Here is a 22,195-nt window from a genome sequence, read left to right as displayed (position 1 = left end):
CTGGGGCTGCCTGCCTGCTACCCGCTGTTGGTTGCAAGGCTGTTGTACGGAGCCAGTCCTGTCCTCTGCTGCCTGCTGTCTGTGTGCTTCCGCCGGCCTCCTGCTCTGTACTTGCTTTTGGCATGCCTGCTGAGACAAGAGGCTGAGAGCTCCTTTCTCCTTTTCTAGGGAAGTTGAAGCCAGTGCCTGTGTGAGGATGTGCCATGCTGCTAGGCCTGGAGCTGGGCCCTGTGGCCTGGCTACATGCTGTAACACCTACCATGAATGCAAGAGATGGGGCCAGGGTGGAAGTGCTCCCACCCTACCGCTCCTCATAGATGAGAAACATGTTCAGAAGGAAGCGAGTCTCTGTGTGGCTCTGGACACCCAAGCATGGGCTTCTGGAGGGGCCAGGGTGGACCTCTGCCTGGTGGTAGGCCAAGGCCATGGAAGTTGGGCCCTTGCAGGAGGGTGGGCCCTCTCCCCAACTGGCCTGCTGGCTGGAAAAGGCTGAGGAATCAGCTAGGGGTTTGGAGGAGCAAGAACATCTCTGCCTGCCCTCCTGGGGAGGGGAGCCCTACCCGGGGTGTGTATATATTGTTCCTAGGTGTATATAGGAGCCCTCACCCTGTCAGGGGTCTGGGCTATATTTATGGCTGGCAGAGGCCAGTGGAAGGGCTGGGGCCTGCTCATCTGCCTGACACCAGGCACTCTCCCTGCCCACTGATTATCACCATGTTCCTCCCCCAAATCCTATTTAAGAACTTTTGGAAGCTTAGCCATTTTTACTTATTAAAATTAATGTCTTTTTACACAAGCGTAGTCTGAATAATTGGTATTGGGAGACCCTGTGGATAGATCATGGAGAGGGAGTGGATGTTGCATGCCCTGTTACTCTCTATTGCTGGGTGACCGTGCAGACTCCAGGAGCTACCACTGAAGACCGTGTGTCTCCACCGAGAGCCAGGAGTTCTACTGTCCCCATACCTTTTCTATCACTATGAGGCACCCACTATGTGTGTGCCTGTAACTGCTGTCCCATCCCATAGTGGTGTCACTTCCATGTTACAGATGGAAAACAGGCTTTGGGGAGCTTCAAAGACCTGTCACGTTTGCCAGCTCCACTGCTCACCCCGTGCTGGCCTTTCCTCCCAGTCTTTGGAACTGTGGCCACTTGCAATCACCCCACTACCTACTCACGCAGTTGTGCCTGGTACTAGCCCTGGAGAACAGGGCCTGCAAGGCCTCCTCCTTTCTTGCTGGCCACATTAACAAGCTGTTCTGGAGGTCAGACACTCAAGGGGGTGCTGCGAGAGCAGAGGCCAGTGCTCAGCCAGCAAAAAGCAGAGGTAGGTTCCTGTGGGCTCCACAAACCACTCTAGACTCTTCCCAGGTCATGCAACCATCCTGGTCTAGTCTCTCAAGGCATCTAGAGGTCAGAGGGAGGGTGATGACAGGCTCGTAGCTAACCTACTGGTAGCTAGACCCAAGGACAGTTGGGAATGTGGCTAAGACACCGTGGCCTCACCTGTTCATGTCCACTTCCTCAAAGAGAAGCTGACCAGGCAGCCCTTTCTTTCATGCCTGGCACTCTGCTGTCTCCTGCTGGCCACAGCCCGAAGCTGCACTAGGGCTTGGCTAGAACAAGTCTCATCCTCCAGAGACCTCTAGGCCACACTGTGTCTGAGAGACTGAGAGAGACAGGATGTCTCTCATAAGGAAGTCAGGAACAGTTACAAATTTAATAACTCTGCCTGATAAGTTACAGTAGCAGCTCCGAGGCTGGAGCTGCCCTGAGAGGCAAGGGCTGTGCAAGACTGCAGCTGCTGCTGGACAGGAAGTGGAGTCCACAGCTGTGAAGGTGGTCAGTGCGGCTGGCAGCAGCACCTCCAGGATGGCCATCTGGGCGAGAGTGGGGGCCAGGCTGAGGCTCACGGACCATAGGCATACAGCAAACTGGAGTATGAGGCCACGCCAGGGAGGGCTGCTGGTTCTCCCACCCACGAGTTCCTCAGTCCAAACTGGCCATGAGTAGGTGCAGCTCACGGAAGGCACTGCCATGGCGGCCACTCAGACCCGACTTGCTCTTGACGAGGCCACTGATGCTCTTAAGTTGTTTGTAGCAAAGTCGACACTTGTGTAGCCTGTAGGCCAAGAGGCAGCACCTGAGGATGGAGGCCACCTACCTCGCCTAGCCACACCTGCCAGGCCTCGGGCTTTTGCTTCGCCAACCACTCCAGTTCCTCCTACTAAGAGCACAAAAAATTTCTCCAAGCCATGCTGGTGTGTAGGGATAAGCAATGCCCTGGAGGAACCCATGCTCTGGCCACTTCCCAGACACTTCTCTGCAAGCTGTCTGGGGACAGCCACTTAGAAATGAGGATAAGGAATACACCATACCCCTTACCTCTCCTCTCGGCTGATGTCCACACCCACAGAGGGCGGGGCTGCCATAATGTCAGTGATGAGGGGCAGGAACCGCTGCAGGATCAGCTTCAGGGAGGTGCACCCGGTCTGGACATAGCTTCAGGAGAAAGATGGATAGAGTTATACACAGATGGTCCCAGAGGTAAGACAGAGAGATCCTAGATAGAGGGGCAAAGACACATACACGCCTATTTCCACTCTGCTGGCTCCAGGGTGGGAGGGGCTCCCTACCTCTCATACTTGCTCTGCAGAAGTTTCTCAATCTGTGGCAGCACTGTGGTGCACAGGTCCAGCTTCCACAGGGAGCTAGAGAGACAGCTGGGTGTGATGCCATCAGCCAGCCCTGACCACCCCGCTCTTCTCCTGAGGCCACTTACGCTTTCTGGTTGACAATGTTCAGGAGGTCCACCACCACAGACAGGTCATTAATGGCCACTGCAGAGTCCACTGATGTCTACAGACAAGCTCCATTAAGAGGGCAGCACAGGATAGGAGTGGGCGGGGTTTGAAGGCATATTAATGGACTACACCAACAAGGAGGGCAGGGCGCAGCCTGACATGAGAGCTCAACTGATGGAAGCTGGCTACTGAAACACAAGGCTGCTGCACCCGGGGGTCCCACTGTGTGGCTTCTTGTTCAGCCCAAAGCCCAAGCAACAGATGCTAGGGGTCACCCTCACCTTGATATCTCCTGTGGTCCATACAGCCCGTACAGTGTCCAGGTTCTTGTGGCGGCTGGCGAGTACCACACACATGGTGTCGTGGCCTTTGCGTATCTGTGACATGGCATCCTCGTCCACCAGCTCTGCCTGCTGTGGGACCTTCACGGCCTATGGGGACAATTCCCAGTTGCCGGCACAGAAGCAGATTGCACACTCCATTCCCTGCTCAGCCCTCAACCCTACTTCTTGGGCAGGTCCCACTCACTGGCAGGAAGTCAGAGGCCTTTAGGCCAATGGGCTCATTCCGCGTGGCAGGGATGACGACAGGCTCACCCTTAGCTACAGGAGTGGAAGTCATGACTGGAAGTCTTGCTTGGACCTCGAGCTGCAGGGAGCAGAGGCTGAGCTAGCACTAGCCTGAGCCTCTCCTCGGCTCCTGACAGGAAGGTCCCAACCCTGGCTCAGACCCATAGGATGCCCGCTCTGTTCAGACATACATTTGGCACTGGCAACTGCACATCCATGGCTTGGCTGGGTTTGGAGGCCTCCTTTGCTGTGGCTGTGTCTAGGAGTAAAAAGAACAGCTCACTGTCAGCCTAGAAAGACCAGATGGGAAGAGGTCAGGGGATGGGATGGGATTCCAGGATATCTGTGATTGAGAAGGTACCAGCAGATGGAGAGGGGAACCAGAGAGCTGGGAGCCCAGCAGTAGGTGTGGGTACTGGAAAGCTGAGGCAGGGGCTATCCTTGGATGTGTGTGGATGGAACCCAGTAGCTTCAGGACAATCCTGCCATTAGGAGTGGAGCATATGGAAAGGGCAGATGAGTGCATAGTAAGCAGGAAACAGGGAGAGGTTCTCAGGACACAATCTCACTAAGATAAAAAAGAGACACTGGGTCCCCAAGAGAAGCCAGGACAGAAATGCTATGGAGGACAGACCCTCTGCCATCCCAAAGCAGACTGGATTGTCCCTTTCTTCAGTCCCAAACTCCTGGCCAGGGCTCTATGGGTCCGGCCTCCAAATTGGCTCTCTGCTTCTGCTCCAGGTCTGGGTCCTGATGATTCCTCCCTACACAGCTCTTCCCTCCCTCTGCTCACCAGCCCTCAGCCCTCTTGGAGCCCTGCTCCCTCATATCTGCAGTAGACCCACTCCTCAGGAGCCTACACCCCAGGGGCAGGCCCACCTGTGTGTGTTTCTCTCCAAGCATTCAGGCATGGGCTTCAAGGAAGCACCTGCCTGCCTTACGCTGCCTCCAGGGCCTTCTCTGGGGCCAGACACATGGCAGGCACTTTTAGGTAGGTATGGAGATAAGGTCTTAATTGGGTAGGCCAAAAGAGGCAAGGCCTGGTCCTCAGAGGCCAGCACTGCCCAACTCACCATCTTCTGGGGGTGCTGGGAAGGGCTCACTTCTCCGGGGTGGTGTCCGACCTGCCAAGGCAAAGGGGGCTCATAACCGAGTTCTCATTGGCTCTCTGGGAAAACAGGTGTGAGGCCAAGGTCTTAATCAAGGTAAGACGCATGGCTGGAGGGTAGTCCCCAAGCAGACGTTCCTGGCACCATGAACCCATATGCACCTATCGACTCTCTTTGCTTAGAACAGGGCAGAGGGCTGGGCTGGGGCCACCAGTGAGTGGCGGCTGGACCTCTGCTTCAAGTGTCCAGGTTCCTGTTTTTAGAAATCAGCCCAGTACAACATGTGGAGACCAGGTAGGTTTTAGGGGATATGGCCACAAGGTGAGGGGCTGTGACGGGTAGAGAGGGCGGCCTCACTGATGCTGTTCTTGGGCTGGAAGATCTCATTGTAGTCCTCAGCATTCTGGATCTCAGCTCGGGACTCACGCTCATCCCTGTCATCTTCACTGCTGGGGCTGCGCCGTTCACTCTCCGAGTTGTGCTTTACCCTAGTGAGTACAGAGCCAAACTCGAGACCAGGGCCCTCTGTGAGGTTGAGTGTTCTGGAGACTTCTTGGGACGTATTCCCTGCCAGGGCCAACAGCACCTACCTCTGAGGCTTGCTGCAGGTCGTGCTGGGCCGCTCGTAGATGCGGCGCAGGGAGGCACCAGGGTTGGGGGTCTGCTGTGTCAGAGGCTGGCTAGCCTGCACAGGGTCCTGGCTCACAGTTCCTGTCCTGGTGACTCTCGTCAGGTCCACCACATAAGAGGAAACATTACTCTGGGAGAAGGCCACACCTATCTGTGGGGCATGCAGAGTTGGTGAGGAGTTGGGTCGGACCCCAGGAGGCCTAGTGGGTGGGTGTGTGAAGGGGAGGGGGCGGTGGGTGACTTGACCCTCACCAGCTGGTCATTGCAGATGGCCAGGTCAGCCACCTTGCCCCAGTTGACAAGGACCACATCAAAGCAGCGCTCAGGCTCCCAGCCATAGACACGCAGAGAGTCCTGGCAGCCACTGTACAAGCAGCAGCCATCGGGGTTGAAGAGGACGCTCCTAGGGCAGATGAGAGCTGGCTGTCAGGCCTAGGGCACCTCGCTGACGCCCGGCACCGGCAGAGGCAGAAATCACCCTTAGCCGCATCCCACTACTCGAAGGCCCATGTGCTCTGTGTACCTGACAGGCCCTGGCTCCCCTTCAATGCAGCTCACCACCTGGAACTTCTCCAGGTCCCAGAAGCGGATTGTCCTGCAAAGATGGCCACAGGGAGCGAGTCCCTCATGCTATCCAGGGCCCTCCCTGCAGGGGCACTAGCAGTGATGTCTGGGGCAGGGATGGCCCTGTGCATACAGAGGGAGGGTGAAGATAACCTAGGCTGTGCCTGACGGCCCTGCCTCGGAGTTGGCCCCAGGGTTCCAGGGGGCTCCCTGCACTGTGCCCATTTAGGAAGGGTGGATCCTAACAGGTCAGATAAATACAAGAACAGGGCACTAGCCAGGGGAGGGATGTACCAAGAACCAATCCTGGCTTAAATTCAGTCTACAAAGGCTTTTAGGCTTATGACGGGATAAGAGAAGGCAGGGACAAATGTCAGGTAATGTGCCTCATTCCTCCTCACCTGTCCGAGCTGCCAGAAGCTAGTAGATACTCATTGGGGTGAAACTCCACCACGTTGACAGGCCCTGTGTGACCAGGGAACTCAGACATCATCTTGCCAGCTGTTAGATCCCAGAGCTGGAGCAGGGTGGGAAGAGGTAAGGGCCAGGCAGTGCCCTTGAAGGTGGGCCTGAGCTCCCTCTCTACTCCCAACTGGTCTGAAGGCACATATGGCTGGTGAGCAGGGAGGTCAGGGCGCTGTCTGGGTGTGACTGGCACACCTCTGGGCCCAGCCTGCAGGCCCACATGACGAGTTACCTTTACTGTGTGGTCATCCGCTGCTGAGGCCAGCCACTTTCCGTCAGGGCTGAACCGGAGACACCGTACAGCTTGGCTGTGCCCCTGAGAAAGAAAAAAAAGAACCACGCTGCGTGGACGGCCTGCATCCCATGGCACCTCCCCATGCCCACGGCCTGCCCCAGAACACAGGGCTATCCTAAGGACCAGCCACAGAGAGGATGGAGGTCACTGCTGGAATCTTGAGGAACACTTCTATGTCCTCCTAGGCCTCCAGGAAGTCCCACGTGTGCAGCCTGTTAACATGGTGAAAGTGTTTTATGATCTTCTCTAAAAGGCCTAAAGAAGGATTCTGTTGGTCACAGAGCTGCCACATACATACCTAAAAACAGGAAGCCCTGCACCCAGGGCTACCTGAGCCAGCTACCTGACTGCAAAAGCAAACATGGACTACTTATATATGTGGTGCTGAGAACTGGTGAAAAGCTGGGGGTCCAGATAGACCACCCAAGGCACTTCATGCTATGCCAGGTCCGTTTTGAGGTTTCACCTGCAATGGACTGCTGCCCCCTCACCCCTGTAGTGTGGACCCAAGCTGTGTGATTGATGCCACATAAGGCCATAGGTAACTGACACAGGCCATGCTTACCCTATATCGGAATACACAGCCTTTCCTTCTGATGTCCCAGAGCTGTAGGGAAGAGAAGCAGGGGCGGGGTAGAGAAGGTGGATCGTGAGAGGTTATGATGGCCCTGGCGGCTAGGCCAGAGGGGAGAGTGCAGCTCTGAGCAGAGAAGGCTCAATACCTCTGGGTCACGACAGCCCCAAAGAGAGAGGCTGGGAGGTTTGCCCGAGCTGGACACCCCAAGTTGAAGTGTCTGGGCAGAGTCGTCAGGTCCTCTGTCCCAAGGACGGTGAGGGTGCTGGTATGGAGGGAGGATTCCCTTACACTTGGAAGAGGCAGAGGTCTGGTAGGGGACGGGCGGCAGAGTGGCACCTCACCTTGATGTTTGTGTCCTGGGAACCTGAGGCCACAAATTCGCCATAGGGGTGGAAATCCAGGCTGCAGATGTTGGCTTTGTGCCCCATGAGTGTGCGAAGAACTAATGAAGCAAAATAAAGCACAAGTGCCTTGTAAATGTTAGCTGGCCAGCAGAAGCCAGCCAAACCTCTGTGTGTACCAAGGCCCCCGGGCGGCAGCAGTCTGACCCAGGCCATGTGGCCATGGAGCTACCACGCAGCGTAAATAATGCCCAGGACAGTACCAGGGAGAGAGCAGAGAGGCTGCAGTGGGGGATCTGCTTGGCGAAAGAATCCAGGGAGACTAGGGGCAACACCAGGTGGACGGCAGCCATGGGAAAGAGGAGGATATGGCTGGGACTCACCGTGCCTAGTGGGATGGCACCCGTGTGTGACCTGGAGGATGGCCCCCAAGCAGGAATGGAGGGTACAGGGCAGATGCAGCGAGCAGCAGGCTAGTCACCCGCTGCTGCATTGGTGACACACCTAACCCGCGGAGGTCCTGCAGCCTGGTGGCATACTGTGTCTCGGGGTATTCCAGGTAGTGTTCAAATCCTTCCCTTGTCTTGCTTCTACTACCCAAATAAAGCCTACCAGCCCAGGAGTGGTAGGCCAAGGGCTACAGAGTCCCGGAATCCTTAGGTTGTGCCAAGATTCAACAGGGAGTGAGCTCTCCCATCAGGGACAGGTACACAGGAACTGAGTAGCTCCACTGTAGAACCCACCCATGCACAGAGATGAGCTTAGCAGCCTGACAAAACTAGAATCAGCTCTGGCCCTCCTTAATTTTGCTGTATGACCCTAGGCCATTCCTTGCCCTCTCTGACCTTCAGGTTGGTTTCCCTGAACTAAGAAAATAAGAATGGGACAGTGCAGGTTTCAATTATTCTCACTCTAGTTTGCTCCTACAGGCCTGCCTTCACGTCCTCCAGTCTGCCTCAGGATCTCCTCCTCCCCGGACCTCAGAGCACATGTTTTCTCCTTCGTCTGGTCTCATTGAGGATGCGCTGCACAGAGCTATGGCCCTCTAGCTGCCCCATCACTGCACCTCCACTGGGTATTTCTGGTGTTCAGGGAGCCAACTATACATTAGCTCAGAGTCCTTCTGACAATGCTAGGTGGGTGGATGACAACTCAGAGTGAGAAGTCCTGCTGAGGCTGCACTGCAGAGGATGGATGGCAGGAACAGCACAAAGGGAACAGCTGCCCTAACCAGGACCAGCTGATGCCCAGGTCCACTGTCCATCTAGCCTCAGTGCTTGATTTCTTTTTCTTTCTTTCTTTCTTTCTTTCTTTCTTTCTTTCTTTCTTTCTTTCTTTCTTTCTTTCTTTCTTTCTTCCTTCCTTCCTTCCTTCTTTTCTCTCTCTCTCTCTCTCTCTCTCTCTTTTTCCAAAGATGTATGTATGTATATGAATGCTCTATCTGCATGTATACCTGCGTGCCGGAAGAGGACATCAGATCCCACCATAGATGGTTGTAAGCCACCATGTGGTTGCCCAGATTTGAATTCAAGACCTCTGGAAGAGCAGATAGTGCTCTTAACCTCTGAGCCATCTTTCTGGCCCCTTGGTGCTTGATTTCTGGTGGACGCTGCAGCTGGGATGATGCCTCCTCATGCCTGAGGATTCTGCCAGGGTGCCTGACTCATCTGTGGTATGGATGTCCAACTCAACCACCCCCCACAATGAGCCCTTGGCTTTCCCTGTTTCTTAGCTGTCTTGTATTGCTAGAAGTTCAGGAAGCCTGGGTAACATACTGCCCTAGCCACCTTTGACCTTGTTGCCACAGCAGGGGAAACTCAGTCACTAGAGGCTGTGGTGGGACCTACCGAACGTAAGCCAGCTTCCTGAGGTGTGGGCACCTTCCTGGGGGACCCACCGAGCCTGCACCCTTAGCTCCCAGCTGCAGTGTGGAAAGCTGGCAGGACCACATTCTTCTGCCATGACTTCTGCCCTCACTTGTCTTTCCCAGAGGATGCCTAGCCTTGGTCACAGGCTCTAGGGACTGCAGAGTGGACCTGTCTGCACATGTGGGGACCTCAAGGCCTCCCAGTGGACTGGTTGTTCAGCTTCTGCCCACATCCTCCAGTGTAACTGTGGCTCCCTGAGAGTCCCCTGTGTACCTAAAGCTTCTCTGGCTTCTCATGTGTTCTGCCAGTGGGGTGGCAGTGGCCTTGAGGTCTTAGCTCTCCCTTCTGAGGGCAAGCTTGAGAACTGCCAACTTGAGGTAGCAGACGGACAGAAGAAAGCACTGGGGCAGGAGTACTGACCCCAGGATTCAAGTTCCAGGTTCTGCCACCTTCAGCCTCAACGTTTTCACTAAGCCCTGTGCCTCTGATGGTCTCAGCTGCCCAATATATCAAAAAGGGGGCCCTGCCAACCAGGCTTCACAGTCCATTTCACCTTGCTATTTGAAGGAATCACTCATCTCCCAGTGAAGCACAGTGGCCGAGGAAGTCTGGGGTGGGCTATGGCCTCGCAGCTTTTCCCTTTGGCCCTCGGCTCTTTGGTGAATCATGAAGAGTGGTGCTGGTCACTGGGGACTGGCTGCCTGCTCAGTCAGAGCCTGCCATCGTGGCATGGTCCTCCCTGCCTCTCATGTCCAGTGATAAGCACAGAAGGCTGAGGCCTGATGTAGCTTGGCGGAAAAACCATAGTATACAGCTGTGTGTCACAGAGGAATCTGGGGCTGTGTTCAATATACGATCAACATCTGGTCACTTCAGAGGACTAAGGGATGCCATCTTTCCCGGGGGCCACAACACAAAACTGCCAACATTCCTGGACCAAATTAGGCTCCCTGCAGGACATACTTGCCTGTGGCTACTCTATGGCAGCAGGACCTGTGTCAGAAGGACCTTTTAGGCTCAGCCAGGCTCAGAGAGCTCTCACTGGACAAGGAGGGCTGGAGCCTCTTAACCTGACGCAGGTGGCCCCAGCAACAAGCCAGCCAATGCTACTTGGGTCTCCTGGGGCTGGCCTGAACAATGGTTGGTAAAACAAAGCTGAGTTAGCTGCCGATACTGCAGAGCAGGGAGGAGGGGCTCCACAACAAATTTCAGATTCTTGTGACAAATCTGTGGGGCTACTGGGGCTGGCAGTACCCATAGAGTAGGCAGGACTCAGTGTAAGCCACAACCCAGGGTAAGAGTTTCTGACCAAGAGGAACCTGTAAGCTACAAGCTCAGACGTGAGAACGCACCCACAGAAAGGCTTATCGCCATGAGGCTGGGACACATCCTACAAACTGAGGGAGGGAAAGAAACACATCCCACGAAAAGGGCCAGTGGAAAAGGGCACTGGATTCTGCCAGCAATTCTGGAACCTAAAAGCAGTGCAGCGGCACCTTCAAAATCCCATTCTATTTCCACTAGAATTCTATACTTGAACTCTAAAAGAATAATGTCGCTTTCAGCCATGGACGGTCCCTAACATTGTGCCTGCCATTTGCCCTCAGGGCCAGAGATCAAACCAGGGCCTTAGACATGTCAACCACTAAGCTATGCACTTGCCCCTGCACTTTGAGACAGGATGGGCTTAAACTTGCATTCTTCCTGTCTCTGTCCTGGCTCTCTTCAGCCTTTTATAGTAGATTATGGAAGAAAGTGTTCCATCTGGAAAGGAGGAAACCACAGAAGACCCTGGGACAGCCAAGATAGAGATGAAGACACCATGGGTGATGGCTAGCTTACAACCTCAGGGCTCCCAGGCATTGGGCCTGAGGAAAAGAGAGAACTGGATTATAGGAAGGGGTTCCAAACTGACTGCTTTGCAGTGTATCTGTGGTGATGATTGATCATGATTATGACAGCGGTTTTAAAAATGCACATGGGAAAAAGAGCAATCATTCACTCCAAGGAAACCAAGTTACAAAAAGAAACACTTGGGGTCTTTACAGCATGAACACAGACCATATAAATGGTAACAGAGCAAAGACAGAAAGAGAAATGTGGGCAATGGGATTGGGCCTGGGGTGGCTGCTGAGAGCCAAGTCCTGCCTCTCATAGCAGGAGGGTACCTTTTTTATTTGAGGGTCTTTTGTTTGCTTGTTTGAGGTGGGAGCATCTTACACCATAGGCTAGGCTGGCCTTCAACTTCACAGCAATTCTCTTGCCTCAGTTTCCTAAATGTTGTAATTTTAGGCAGGCACCACTGTGAGGGGTCAACCTATTTTTTTCTGTTGTTCTAAAGAGAAAAGAAAGTGCAATGCCATGGGTTTAGGAGAGGGATGGTGGTGGTAGTGAAGGAAACATAGCAAGGAAGGGAGAACAGAGGCTCTTAGAACAAGGGCAGGCCTGCGGCAAAGACCTCACGAACCTTGTGCCATCAAGGTTCATGCTAAAATAAACTTTTCAAAGCGTGTGTTATTCCCGTCGAAGTGAAAATTAAAGAAGACAAAGGGAGGGGCTGGAGAGATGGCTCAGTGGTTTAAGAGCACTGTCTGTTCTCCCAAAGGACCCAGGTTCAATTCCCAGCATCCACATGGCAGCTCACAACTGTCTGTACTGCCAATTCCAAGGGATCAGACACCTTCACACTAATGTACATAAAATAAAATTAAATACATAAAAAAAAAAAAAAAAAAGACAACGCGACAACGACAAAGGGAAAGGAAGCGAACAGAAGACCCAGCCACCCAGCTCCAACCCCAAGGTGGGATGCTCCCAGTATTAACAGCTCTTCCCACACGCCAATCTACTTATCCACATGCCTGCAGGTACCTCCTGGCATTTGATATCCTTCCAGGTTGTGAATACACACACCTTATTGTTTGTTACTTAGGCACCTCATGTCAGCAGATGGCAGTGCCCACTGCTGCTGGGTTGATGGAGTGGTATGGATGAAATGACACCCACTCTGGTCAGCGCACCACTCTGGTCAAAGCACCCAAACTTCCTGAAGGAGGCAGCCCAAAGTCCCAAGCTGGAAGTGGGGCCCGCACACAAAGCAACAGTAAGCAGGGAGGCCTACTTTTGGCAGCTTCCAGGTCCCAGACGCGGATGGAGCCGGACTGGGAACCGGCTACAATGAGCTCCTCAGGGGTGTTGAGGCGGACACTCTCCACAGGAGACGTGTGACCTGTCAGGCTCTGTAGAGGGAGGGAGGTAGCTCCAGTGAACTGCAGAGGTAAGCGACCCCAAATTTAGGGTCCCTGAGAATGGTTTCAGTAAGAAGTAATATGTGGTGACCTGTTTTCTGGGGCCCCACCTATGCTCTGACTCAACTGAACTCATCATCAACATGGATAAAGCAGCCCTTCAAACAGTGGTGACCTTAGCATTTGGGAGACAGAGGCAGGAGGATGGATTCCAGGCCAGTCTGGACTACATAGTCAGACCCAGGCCAGCCTTGGCTATATGCTGAGACCCTGAATTTTAAAAAGGAAAAGAAAAAAAAAAAAAGACAGTCCAAACTAAACTCAATCCCTAGGCATCCTTCAACCGTGGCCCTTCTTCAGTGCTCCTGGCATGGACATCACCTATAGGAATGGCTCTGAGACACTAGAAAGGAACAGGAGATCAGGGTGACATGCTGAACCTCTGCCCTGAGTCTGAATGATCCCATCCAGCCTATCCCCATCTCTATCTACTCTGTCTGAGCATAGAGGCCATAGCAAGCTAGGAATTCATCTCTACTGCCTGTCCCTGGGTGTCTGTCCCCCTGGAGGCTGCCTGTTTTATGCTCCCAGGGGCCTGGAAGGTCTGCTGAAGAACGGGTAGGTTCTTGAACATCTAGAGCACCCAGAGCAAGGAGAGCTGGGCCAGGTGAGGTGGGAGCTGTTGTCATTTTCAGCTTTGGGGAGGGAAGGCCAGAACCCAAATCCGTGGTGTCTGACATTCTGCTCAATGCTGGTCAAAACACTGTGGCCACTTCACTGGTGCATACTAAGGTTTCTAAGGCAACATTCCTGATGGGAACATTTGGGAAACAGGGGCATTCCTCGGCACCAGTGCCTGAAGCCTTGTAGTTGTAGCAGCTCGTCTGACACCTGTCGGACAGATGCTAGGGGCCAGGCTTCAAAGTCCACAACTGGGCAAAAACGTCAAATCCACGATCCAAGGTTGGGTGTGGTGACACACATCTGTGATCCCAGCAGTAAGGATTACCCCTGGTCTCTGAGGCAGGACAATCTCCAAGCTCAAGGCCAGCCTGGACGATACAGTAAGATCCTATCTCAAAAAAACCAATAGAACCATAATTCTTCAGGGACCTTACTCTCCTCAAGCACGAACCCACGGTTATTCATGGCAAGAGACTACAGTCCACGTAAATGGCCACCACAGTAAAACCCTTCAAACATAAGGAAGACTGAGCTCCTCAAGGCTAGGGTGGTGTACGCAGAATGAGACCACTAGAAAGAAACAGAAGTATTTAGTTGTCCATGGACTAAATAATTCCAGCACACAGAAGGAGGCTTTGCTATCTCCTGGGAGGACACAAAAGTCACTGAAGGGAGAAGTACTTCAGCATTTACTTTCTAATCTTTTGGTGAATTTTTGTTTTACTTTTTAAAATATTTAGGCAAACACTCTGCTGCTGAGCTATGTCTCTAGTCTATGCTGGTTCTTTTTCAATATATATATATATATATTACTTTGGCATTTTATGGGGAATGAAAATATTTCAGTTCCACAAACAAAACTAAACAGGAGCTGGGGAGATGGCTCAGTGGTTACAGGAACTGGCTGCTCATCCAGAGGCCCTGGAGTCAATGACCAGCAAAAGAGTGGCAGCTGCCAACCATCTGTGACTCCAGTTCCAGGAGATCCAATGCCACCTTCTAGCTTCTACAGGCACTGCATGCTCACAGTGCACAGACATACATGCAGGCAAAACACCCACATACATAAAAATTAAAATAAATCCATCTTAAGGAAAAAAATAAAAATCTGAGGGACTGGCTATGATCTGAGTGGGTCTCAGTTTCACTCACAAAATCACTGAAAAAGCCAACTTCTCGCTAACAGCTCTCACCTTCCCCCAGTTTTTGTTTACTTGGTCAAAAGTCAAAAGAATGACAACTGTTCAAGGTGGCAAGGACACGGGCATAGCCACGCTCCCATGCTGTGGATGAAATGTAAAGTGGCTTCTGGAGCCTGCTGTGACAAGTTTTTAGAACCGCACATTCTGGGCCTAAATGCAGTTATCACAGACCTGCTCAAAAGTGTGGACAAGCAAGAATGTTTGACATAGTGTGGTTTAGCAGAAACTAAAGGCTGGAGCCAGCAGTTTTGCTGATGACAGGGTGTGGCAAAGCTAATTACAGCTCATCCCTGTGATAGAAACCAAGAAGCCACTTAAAAGCATGCTGTAAATCAGTATTTGTTGGCAAAGGAAAATGCTCATGACAATGTCATTCTATAGAACCACGTCCACGAGAGTAAGAGAGTACTCTGAGATATATGTGTGTATCCACAGGTATGTGCTTCCATTCCGCTGTCTAGAAAGGCACAGACTAAAACCTGCTCCTCTCTGGCCAATAGGACTGCCTGAAATTACTGGTTTTCCCTTCTGCTTGTGCTGGCCTGCCTTGGAAAGCGCCCCGAAGCCTTCTATATGGTGTGCGACCAATAAAGCTGCTTAAAGAATGCCCTCACCTGAGCCTGCTCTGATCCTTTCTTTAGACAAAGAAATGCCCACACAAAGCTGGCAATGGAGAGTGGGACTTATTTAAACCTTCCATGAATACTCTGGAGTTCTGTCCCACACCTGTGTCACCCCTCTTCCTAAGGGCTGGCCACCATGCCAGCTGTCCTGGGCTATCCTGAGCTATACTGAGCAGACAACTAAGGGTAGCACTAACAGTGTACTGGATCATTTTGGTGACCTGGGATCACCAGTACCTGCCAAGGGTGATCCCCGGGGTGGGGGTTGGGACGGTCATCACTCACCATGATGCAGTTAGGCTTGTTGATGGACCACAGGTTGACACGGCAGTCATCTCCACCAGTGGCCAATAGCCTCCCCGAGGCCTTGCCCAGCACCAAGGAGGACACATTGCTGGCATGGGCAACGATCTCTTCTACATAGGAAAGGAGGGAAAGAAAGTGGTCAGGGGACTTTGACAGGCCATATGGAGGATGCTTAGCCACCAGTTCTGAACACAATGGCCAGAGAACCCCCATCAGCTTCAGGACCAGCAACAGGGCCAAGTGTAGGCCAGAGACTGAGATGATTCTCTCTCTACCTCAGACCCCCGCTCTTAGGCCTCCTCCTGAGTTCCTTTCTCTTCACATCAGCTGGCAATACAGACTGCACAGTGCGCCCTTGATATACACATACTCAACCATCTGCTGATGGGGCATGCTTGGGATAGGTGCATCTGTAAGGCTGGGCACATGGTGCATATTTGCAAACTCAACAAGGGGAAGGCTGAGGCAGGAGCATGAGCTCCAGGCCAGCTTGGGTTACATGCAAGCTGTATGTATGTACACAAAACAAAACAAGCCCCTGTACTTATCAGTGTGGGTAGACTTTTCCTTGTTGCAAGTCTATAAACAATATAATATACAAAATAGTTAAACAACACTGCACTATATTAAGTAACAGAGCCGAGTCAAAGTACCCAGAGGAAGTGCAGATTTCGCCACAAACACCACATCACTGTATAAAGGACTGAGCACATGTCCTATCTGTGTGGAGGGGTCCTAGAACCATTCACCACAGGCACTATGGGAAGACAAAGACCACTTTTTTTTTTTTAAGATTTATTTATTATGTATACATAACTCTGCCAGCATGTACACCTGCACACGAGAAGAGGGCCCCAGATCTCATTGTAGATGGCTGTGAGCCACCATATGGTTGCTAGGAATTGAACTCAGGACCCCTGGAAGAGCAGTCAGTACTCTTAACCTCTGAGCCATCTCTCCAGCCTGACAAAGATCACTTTTAAAAACTGACTTCCTATTTTTTTTTTATCTACCTTGTTTTAAGCACCAATATCCAGACAGACTCATAGTACTTCTTCTATGATACAAAAAAAAAAAAAAAAGACATTAAAAAATATCTATTTTAGGGGCTGAAGAGATGGCTCAGTGGTTAAGAGCACTGTATGCTCTTTCAAATGGACCCAGGTTCAATTCCCAGCACCACATGGCAGCTCACAACTATCTGTAATGCCAATTCCAAGGGATCTGACACCTTCACACTGATGCACATAAAATAAAAATTAAATAAATTATTAAAAAAAATCTATTTTAAAGTGGGCTCATATATCACCTAAGTGCCTTTCAACTGCTCAGGTGCCTCCCATACAGAGAGCGGCCACCTGGGACACACCTTCAGACAAGTTCAAGTTCTGTCTAGATCCTGAATCAGGTGCTAATCTGAGCTCTGCCAGCTGCACAGCCTTGGACAAGTCATTCACCTCTGAGAGAGGATTCCTGTCTAGAGAACAGAATGACTCCTGAGCCAGGTCATTGGGAACAGACTGACAGGCAGACAGAAGGACTGGCCACTGGGACAGAGTAGTCACCAGAGTCCCGGGAAGGCAGAGAGTACGTTCCACAGAGATAATGGCAGGAGGAGCTGGAGAGATGGCTCAGAGGTTAAGAGCACTGGCTCTTCTTCCAAAGGTCCTGAGTTCAGTTCCCAGCAACTACACAGTAGCTCATAACCATCTATAATGAGGTCTGGTGCCCTATTCAGGCATGCAGGCACACATGCAGGCAGAATACTGTATAAATAATAAGTAAATAAATCTTAAAAGAAAGAAAGAAAAGATAATGGCAGGAGGCAGCAGACTCAACAGGAGCTGGGTGGGGAAAGGCTGACACTAGACTGGGAGGCCTACGGACAGTCCACCAGAGCCCCTGACCTGGACTGTGGTAGGAGGGTCAAAGTGGGAAAAACAGGCGGGGAACTGTGGGCACTTATCAGGGTTCTGAAAAAAACAAACTCAGCAGAGAATCAAGAAGCAAACTAGGCCTCCAGGCCACCAGTCTTGGTCCCCAACTTTCTCTGGGAACAAGCAGAAAGGAGAGGGCAAGTATCTCACACAGGCAAAGGGAAACCCCAATAGGCAGATGCCCTAAAGGAGCTGGAGGCTGGCCTGTGTGACATGGAGAAGGACATCATGGCTGTTGGTAACCCCCACCCTCCACCCCAAGCCCATGTTCTACTCTACCCAGCCGTGGGTAGCTCTTATGTGAACTGCAGACCTTAAAGAAACTGGAAAACAGGTCCAGGAAAGCCAGACAGTTTGGACTTCCAAAGATGCACAACTTCTCAAATGATACCTCGCTGCAGGGCCTGGCAGGGCACAGCTGGCACAAGCAGGGTGGGCGCTCCTTGTAAGCCCAGATACTTCCAGTCTGGGTACTGGAACACCTACCCAATGGAGTAGGGTCTTGCTCTAGTTCTCATCGCAATCACAGACCTGTCCTGCACACGTGGGGACAGCTGCCCGAAACTTGAGCCATAAACCCTTATATATCTGTCCATACATAGGAGGGCCATGCAGCTGTTCCTGAGCATTCTACTCTGACGGCTCCACCCTGTTTCTGCAGTCAGAGACACCCCACCCCCGGGCATCTGCCTTGGATAGCACTCTTCCCAGGCAAAGAGAGAAAGGTCTGGCTGAGCCCCACCTCAGCGAGCCTCAGGACCGCCTCCAGAGCCAGCCATGAATGGGTAACAGAAGACATCGGCCCTAGGCCTGGCACTGCTGTGGAAGCAGAGCTTCCTGCCTTCAGGCTCTAGGGGATCAGATGGATCCTGGGAAGGGCCTGTAACTGGAAGAGTCGCAGGCGGGGAGTACGGGTATGATGACTCCCCTTTAAGCAGAGGCTGATGGGAGCCTTGCAGACCGGAAGACACAGCACAGGCACCAGCAAAAGGGATGCACAAGCCCTCAAAGAAGGCTCCTTTCTAGCTTGGCTTGGACAGCAGCAAGCAGCAGTGGCCCGCACGTGGTACTTGATTTTCATGCAAACAGATCAAATTCTTCAGTGTCTCCTGGCAGGCCAGGTGACAGCTGGTGCTCTCCCTCCTGCATAAGCCAACAGCACCTCTCCCAGGCCCACCCAAGCCCCAGCAGTGCCTGGCACATCTCAGCCAAAGCTGGGAATCACTCTTAGTCTGCACACAGGTGCTAAGGTCTTACATCCTAGGAGGAATATACAAAAGGGTTCAGCAAGCCCACACTGGTAAAGATCCTCACCACACCCTGGAGCCCCAAGAAGCCCCAGCCTGTGTGGCCTCAGGCTATATACCCATAAACCTCTGCACACAAGAAATTGTCAGATCCCCAGCACACTTGATCACATTACTGCCTGCGCTTAAAGACTTTGATGCTTGGGTCTTTGATGACAGGGGTCTTGTGGACTTGTGTCCCTGCAGAACTCACTAGGGTACGTGGTACCACTTTCTCCTTGCTGACGTGTGACAGCTACGTGGTCTTTGTGCTTGCTGCTCACTCACCCTCTACCCTCATCAGTAGTGCAGTGATTCAAAGCAAGGGCCCGTATGTACACACGTACACGTGTACACACACACACACACACTCAGAATTAGAGCAGAACTGGAAACGGATGTGGTTTTGATTCCTGCCTGTGGTCTCCCAAGGCTGAGCTCCCACTATCCAGTGACCTTGGCTATTTGGGCCTTTTCCTGCTCGCCAGCATCTGCTTCTACTCTCAGGTAGGATGAGCCATTAGAGAACTGGACACATAATGCTACTGAGTACCAAGCTCCTCTGCCCAAAGTACACCGTTCTTGAGTGCCGTCAACGGCGTTCTCCCAGAACCCCAGAGCTCTGGAGAACCTGAAAACAGTCCCAATCTCTCCTTTCACAAACGAGGAAACCGAGACCCAGAAAACAGCTTTGTCTGAAGTCTCCATATCTGCTCATGGACAGTTACAGCAGAGTGGGACCAGGCACAGCACACTAAACCTATTGACAACAAGACACGACTAGAGATGCAGTTCCTCCAAACACAATCTAAGGATCCCAAGAGCCTTTTAGAGGCTCCACAAGAACAAAGCTATTATCTTAAATACTCGGATGGTATTGGCCTTTGGTACTCTCATTTTTTTTCCAGAGGAGTCTTCAAGAAGACACACAGCATGTGATGCTATCATCACTACTGTCAGGTTTTTGTTTTTTTTTTTAACATAGCATGTATGGATAAGTACAGCATTTATAAATGAAAGCCCTTTGGGGTCCTCGATAATTTTTAAGAATATAAAAGATGAAAGAGCCAGGAGTGGCGGCACAGCCCTTTAATCCAGCACGCGGGAGGCAGATCCACATCTCAGTGCATTCAAGGCTCTAGGGACACCTTATCTCAAAACAAGGAAAAGACAACTATAAGAGAGTTTAGACTAAAGGATTCACAACTGGTTTTGTTCAATTACACTTCAGAGCTATGCCAGCATCTTTGAGTACCCTCCCTTTCACTCCCATTCCAAGAGACTTTCATCTGATGGAGGAAAGGGGACTTGGAACAGGTCTGAGATTCCTAGAACACCCTTTAGCCCTTCTCAAAACACTGCCCATCAGCCCAACTGAAAATCCTTTACAAATTGCTTTACTGTTGAGATCTCACTTGATCTCAGAGCAACCACAGAGCATATGTATAGGTGCAATTATTTTGCTGCACAGGGAAGGAAACTCAGCCTCAGAAGGATTAAGCCACCTGTCCAAGGACAGTGAGTCACCCTTGTGCCAAGAAGAAGAGACAGAGGGAAGGGTTCAGACTATCCATCGACGAGCAGCTCCCAAAACAACAGTGTGATAAAGAAAAATGGTTAATACTTACGCAACTTCCAGGCAGTCTTGGTGACCACAGGGGTGGCCATGCTTCAGGGGGTGGCACCTGAGACCCCACCCACAAAACAGATAGTGTATTCTCTGTGGGGTGGGGGTGGATCCCCCCCAGATCCGACAATCAAGTTGGCAGGGAGTTCCCACACATCCAGGCAGAGAGTCCTCCTCTCCTGGCTCAGGACTGCCTGGTGGTTTAGATCATCTGCTACAAAGCAGCAGCCTGTACGCATAGGTCAGGATCCCAGATCATGGAATGTCAGGCTTGGGCCATCTCAGTTCAACACTGGGCTAGAATACAAGCAGAGGTGAAGGTGCATTAGGAAGTGCTTGAGAGGAGTTGTAGTTCCCTGGGTCACCAAGGTCACTTGATACAGACCCACCCAAGCCCCCAGGGCCTGCAATGAAAGCACACTGGCTCTGAAAACCTGACCAGGAAGGAACACCCCTGTGACTTAGATCCCAAAGATGAAAGACCTTTCCTAAGTAGCTGGGCCTGTAGGCAGCACGTCTCTAACCCCAGCACTTAGAAGCCCGGCAGAGACAGGGGGATCTCCGTCAGTTCAAGCCAGTCTGGTCTACATAATGAGAGATCCCTATCTTGAGGAGGAGGAGGTAGAGAAAAAGAGGAAGACACACACACACACACACACACACACACACACACAGAGAGAGAGAGAGAGAGAGAGAGAGAGAGAGAGAGAGAGAGAGAGAGATTAACTTCCTAGAGGCCTAGAGCGGTAGTCCAGGATGCTGGTTGTCTTAAGTGCCAGCACCTGCAGCAGAGGAAGGCCCACGTGTCTGCAGTTCATACAGATTTGCACCTCTTGTATTGGATGGTGCGCTACGATTAGGGGCCCATGAGAGGCACCCAAAAGGCAGAGACACACACACAAAGACACAGAGATAGGTTGAGAGACAGACAGACAGAGAAACAGAGTGAAGAGAGACTAGACTGTCAGTAAAGGCCTTCCGGGGGAGGAGTGATTTTCGGCAGGACCCTGAGGATCCAATCTTCTTGCTTCCACCTTCCCCAGCTCCTGGTAGGGGAACCACGCCCACCCCCTACAACTCTCAAGAGCCAGGAACTCACACCAGTCCAGGTGTGAGTCGGAATGACTCAATTCTAAAAGGCCAGAACATGGATAGAGCCTCCACAGCCTCAGCCCTTCACCTCTTGCCTAGGAGCCCTCTAGCTGTATTCTTTTTCTCCTTCGCCTGTGCTCCCTCTCAGACACATCTTGAGCTCCCTAAGTTGGCCACGCCTCGCCAGACCCTCTTTACTTCTCTTTCCCCGCTGCTATCAGAGTCCCCCATTCATTCGCTCCCCTGTTTCTGGAGCCCCAGGTCAATACGGTCCTCCGCACACCCTCGGCTCTGCTTCCGGCCCTCTAGATTTCCCTCTCTGGTCTCCACACACCGCTCCTGCTCGCTCATCCCAAATTTGCTACTGGTCCCTCAGTTTCGCCTGTCTCTCTGCCCCTCTGTCTTGAGGGGCAACTGGCTCAAGCCTGCCCTGGCCGAGAGCCCTCTGCCGGCGACTCGAGTGTCCCCTCCAGGTTCGGCGAAGACGCGGGCCCATCTTCCCTTGATTCCAAGACCCTGAAGGCCACTCTACCTGCAGCTGTAGCTCTGGAGGCCAAGGCTTCCCTCCAGGCGCGACCCCCACTTGCCTCCATCCTCTGCCCTGATTGGCCGCTGCTTGACAACCGACCCTCACAACAAAACCTCCGGCCTAGAGTCCCTCCCACCTCACTTCTTACACCAATCAGTCGCCATGGACGCTCCGCCTTCCTCTGGGATTGACCAATGGAAGCAAGTGCTTCTACTGAGCTGCGTAACTGCCCGCCTCCTTTTCCCGACTCAGACTAATCACGAGAAAGAAGCGTTTACGGGCCGCCCTTAGTTCTCAAAGGAACCAATGCGGGCTTTGGTCTCCTTAGTCCCGCCCCCCCGCCGGGCTGGCTATTTCCGCCCTTCCCCTTCGCTTCCTGGAACCCGGTTATGTTTGAAAAGTCCGCGAGCCGCACCCGATGGCTGCTGCACCAATCAC

The 22,195-nt window shown here is 52.2% G+C and overlaps 2 protein-coding genes across 9 annotated transcripts in view; one reads left to right on the top strand and one right to left on the bottom strand.

The window, feature by feature from the left end:
* Kifc3 (kinesin family member C3) overlaps positions 1-796 on the top strand; it is a 91,478-nt gene extending 90,682 nt beyond the window's left edge. For all 7 annotated transcript variants that reach the window (XM_055621620.1, XM_055621616.1, XM_055621617.1 and 4 more), the window contains one exon: positions 169-796. In XM_055621620.1, the coding sequence (XP_055477595.1) occupies positions 169-194 (26 nt within the window). In that variant the 3' untranslated portion in view covers positions 195-796. The remainder of the gene's footprint in view (positions 1-168) is intronic.
* Katnb1 (katanin regulatory subunit B1) lies at positions 794-22,192 on the bottom strand. 2 transcript variants are annotated; one of them, XM_055621624.1, is made up of 20 exons: positions 22,173-22,192; positions 20,138-20,433; positions 15,266-15,396; positions 12,345-12,462; positions 7,356-7,456; positions 7,003-7,044; positions 6,375-6,458; positions 6,079-6,194; positions 5,637-5,708; positions 5,366-5,516; positions 5,074-5,264; positions 4,841-4,971; positions 4,448-4,498; positions 3,566-3,633; positions 3,334-3,453; positions 3,087-3,236; positions 2,784-2,860; positions 2,638-2,712; positions 2,387-2,503; positions 794-2,123 (listed from the first exon to the last, which is right to left on the bottom strand). In XM_055621624.1, exons 2-20 carry the CDS (start codon positions 20,175-20,177, stop codon positions 1,991-1,993), a joined length of 1,968 nt encoding a protein of 655 aa, XP_055477599.1. In that variant the 5' UTR covers positions 20,178-20,433; positions 22,173-22,192; the 3' UTR covers positions 794-1,990. The 2 variants fall into 2 exon arrangements, with proteins under 2 accessions (XP_055477599.1, XP_055477598.1); XM_055621623.1 differs by lacking the exon at positions 22,173-22,192 and adding an exon at positions 21,761-21,874.
* Between the last annotated feature and the right edge of the window lie 3 nt (positions 22,193-22,195).

This window comes from Psammomys obesus, unplaced genomic scaffold (genome assembly GCF_907164565.1).
Source record: "Psammomys obesus unplaced genomic scaffold, mPsaObe1.curated_primary_1811, whole genome shotgun sequence".
Classification (NCBI taxonomy): domain Eukaryota; kingdom Metazoa; phylum Chordata; class Mammalia; order Rodentia; family Muridae; genus Psammomys; species Psammomys obesus.
This window is presented reverse-complemented; position numbering and strand designations above follow the sequence as displayed.

Bases quoted from the DNA above. Each gene is read 5' to 3' on its own strand.
- Katnb1 (XM_055621624.1), bottom strand. From the start codon at position 20,177: ATGGCCACCCCTGTGGTCACCAAGACTGCCTGGAAGTTGC. The intron at 5,265-5,365 runs GTGAGGGTCAAG...CATGCCCCACAG, and splicing joins CCATCTGCAATGACCAGCTG to ATAGGTGTGGCCTTCTCCCA. The intron at 3,237-3,333 runs GTGAGTGGGACC...TTGTCCCCATAG, and splicing joins AGGCCTCTGACTTCCTGCCA to GCCGTGAAGGTCCCACAGCA.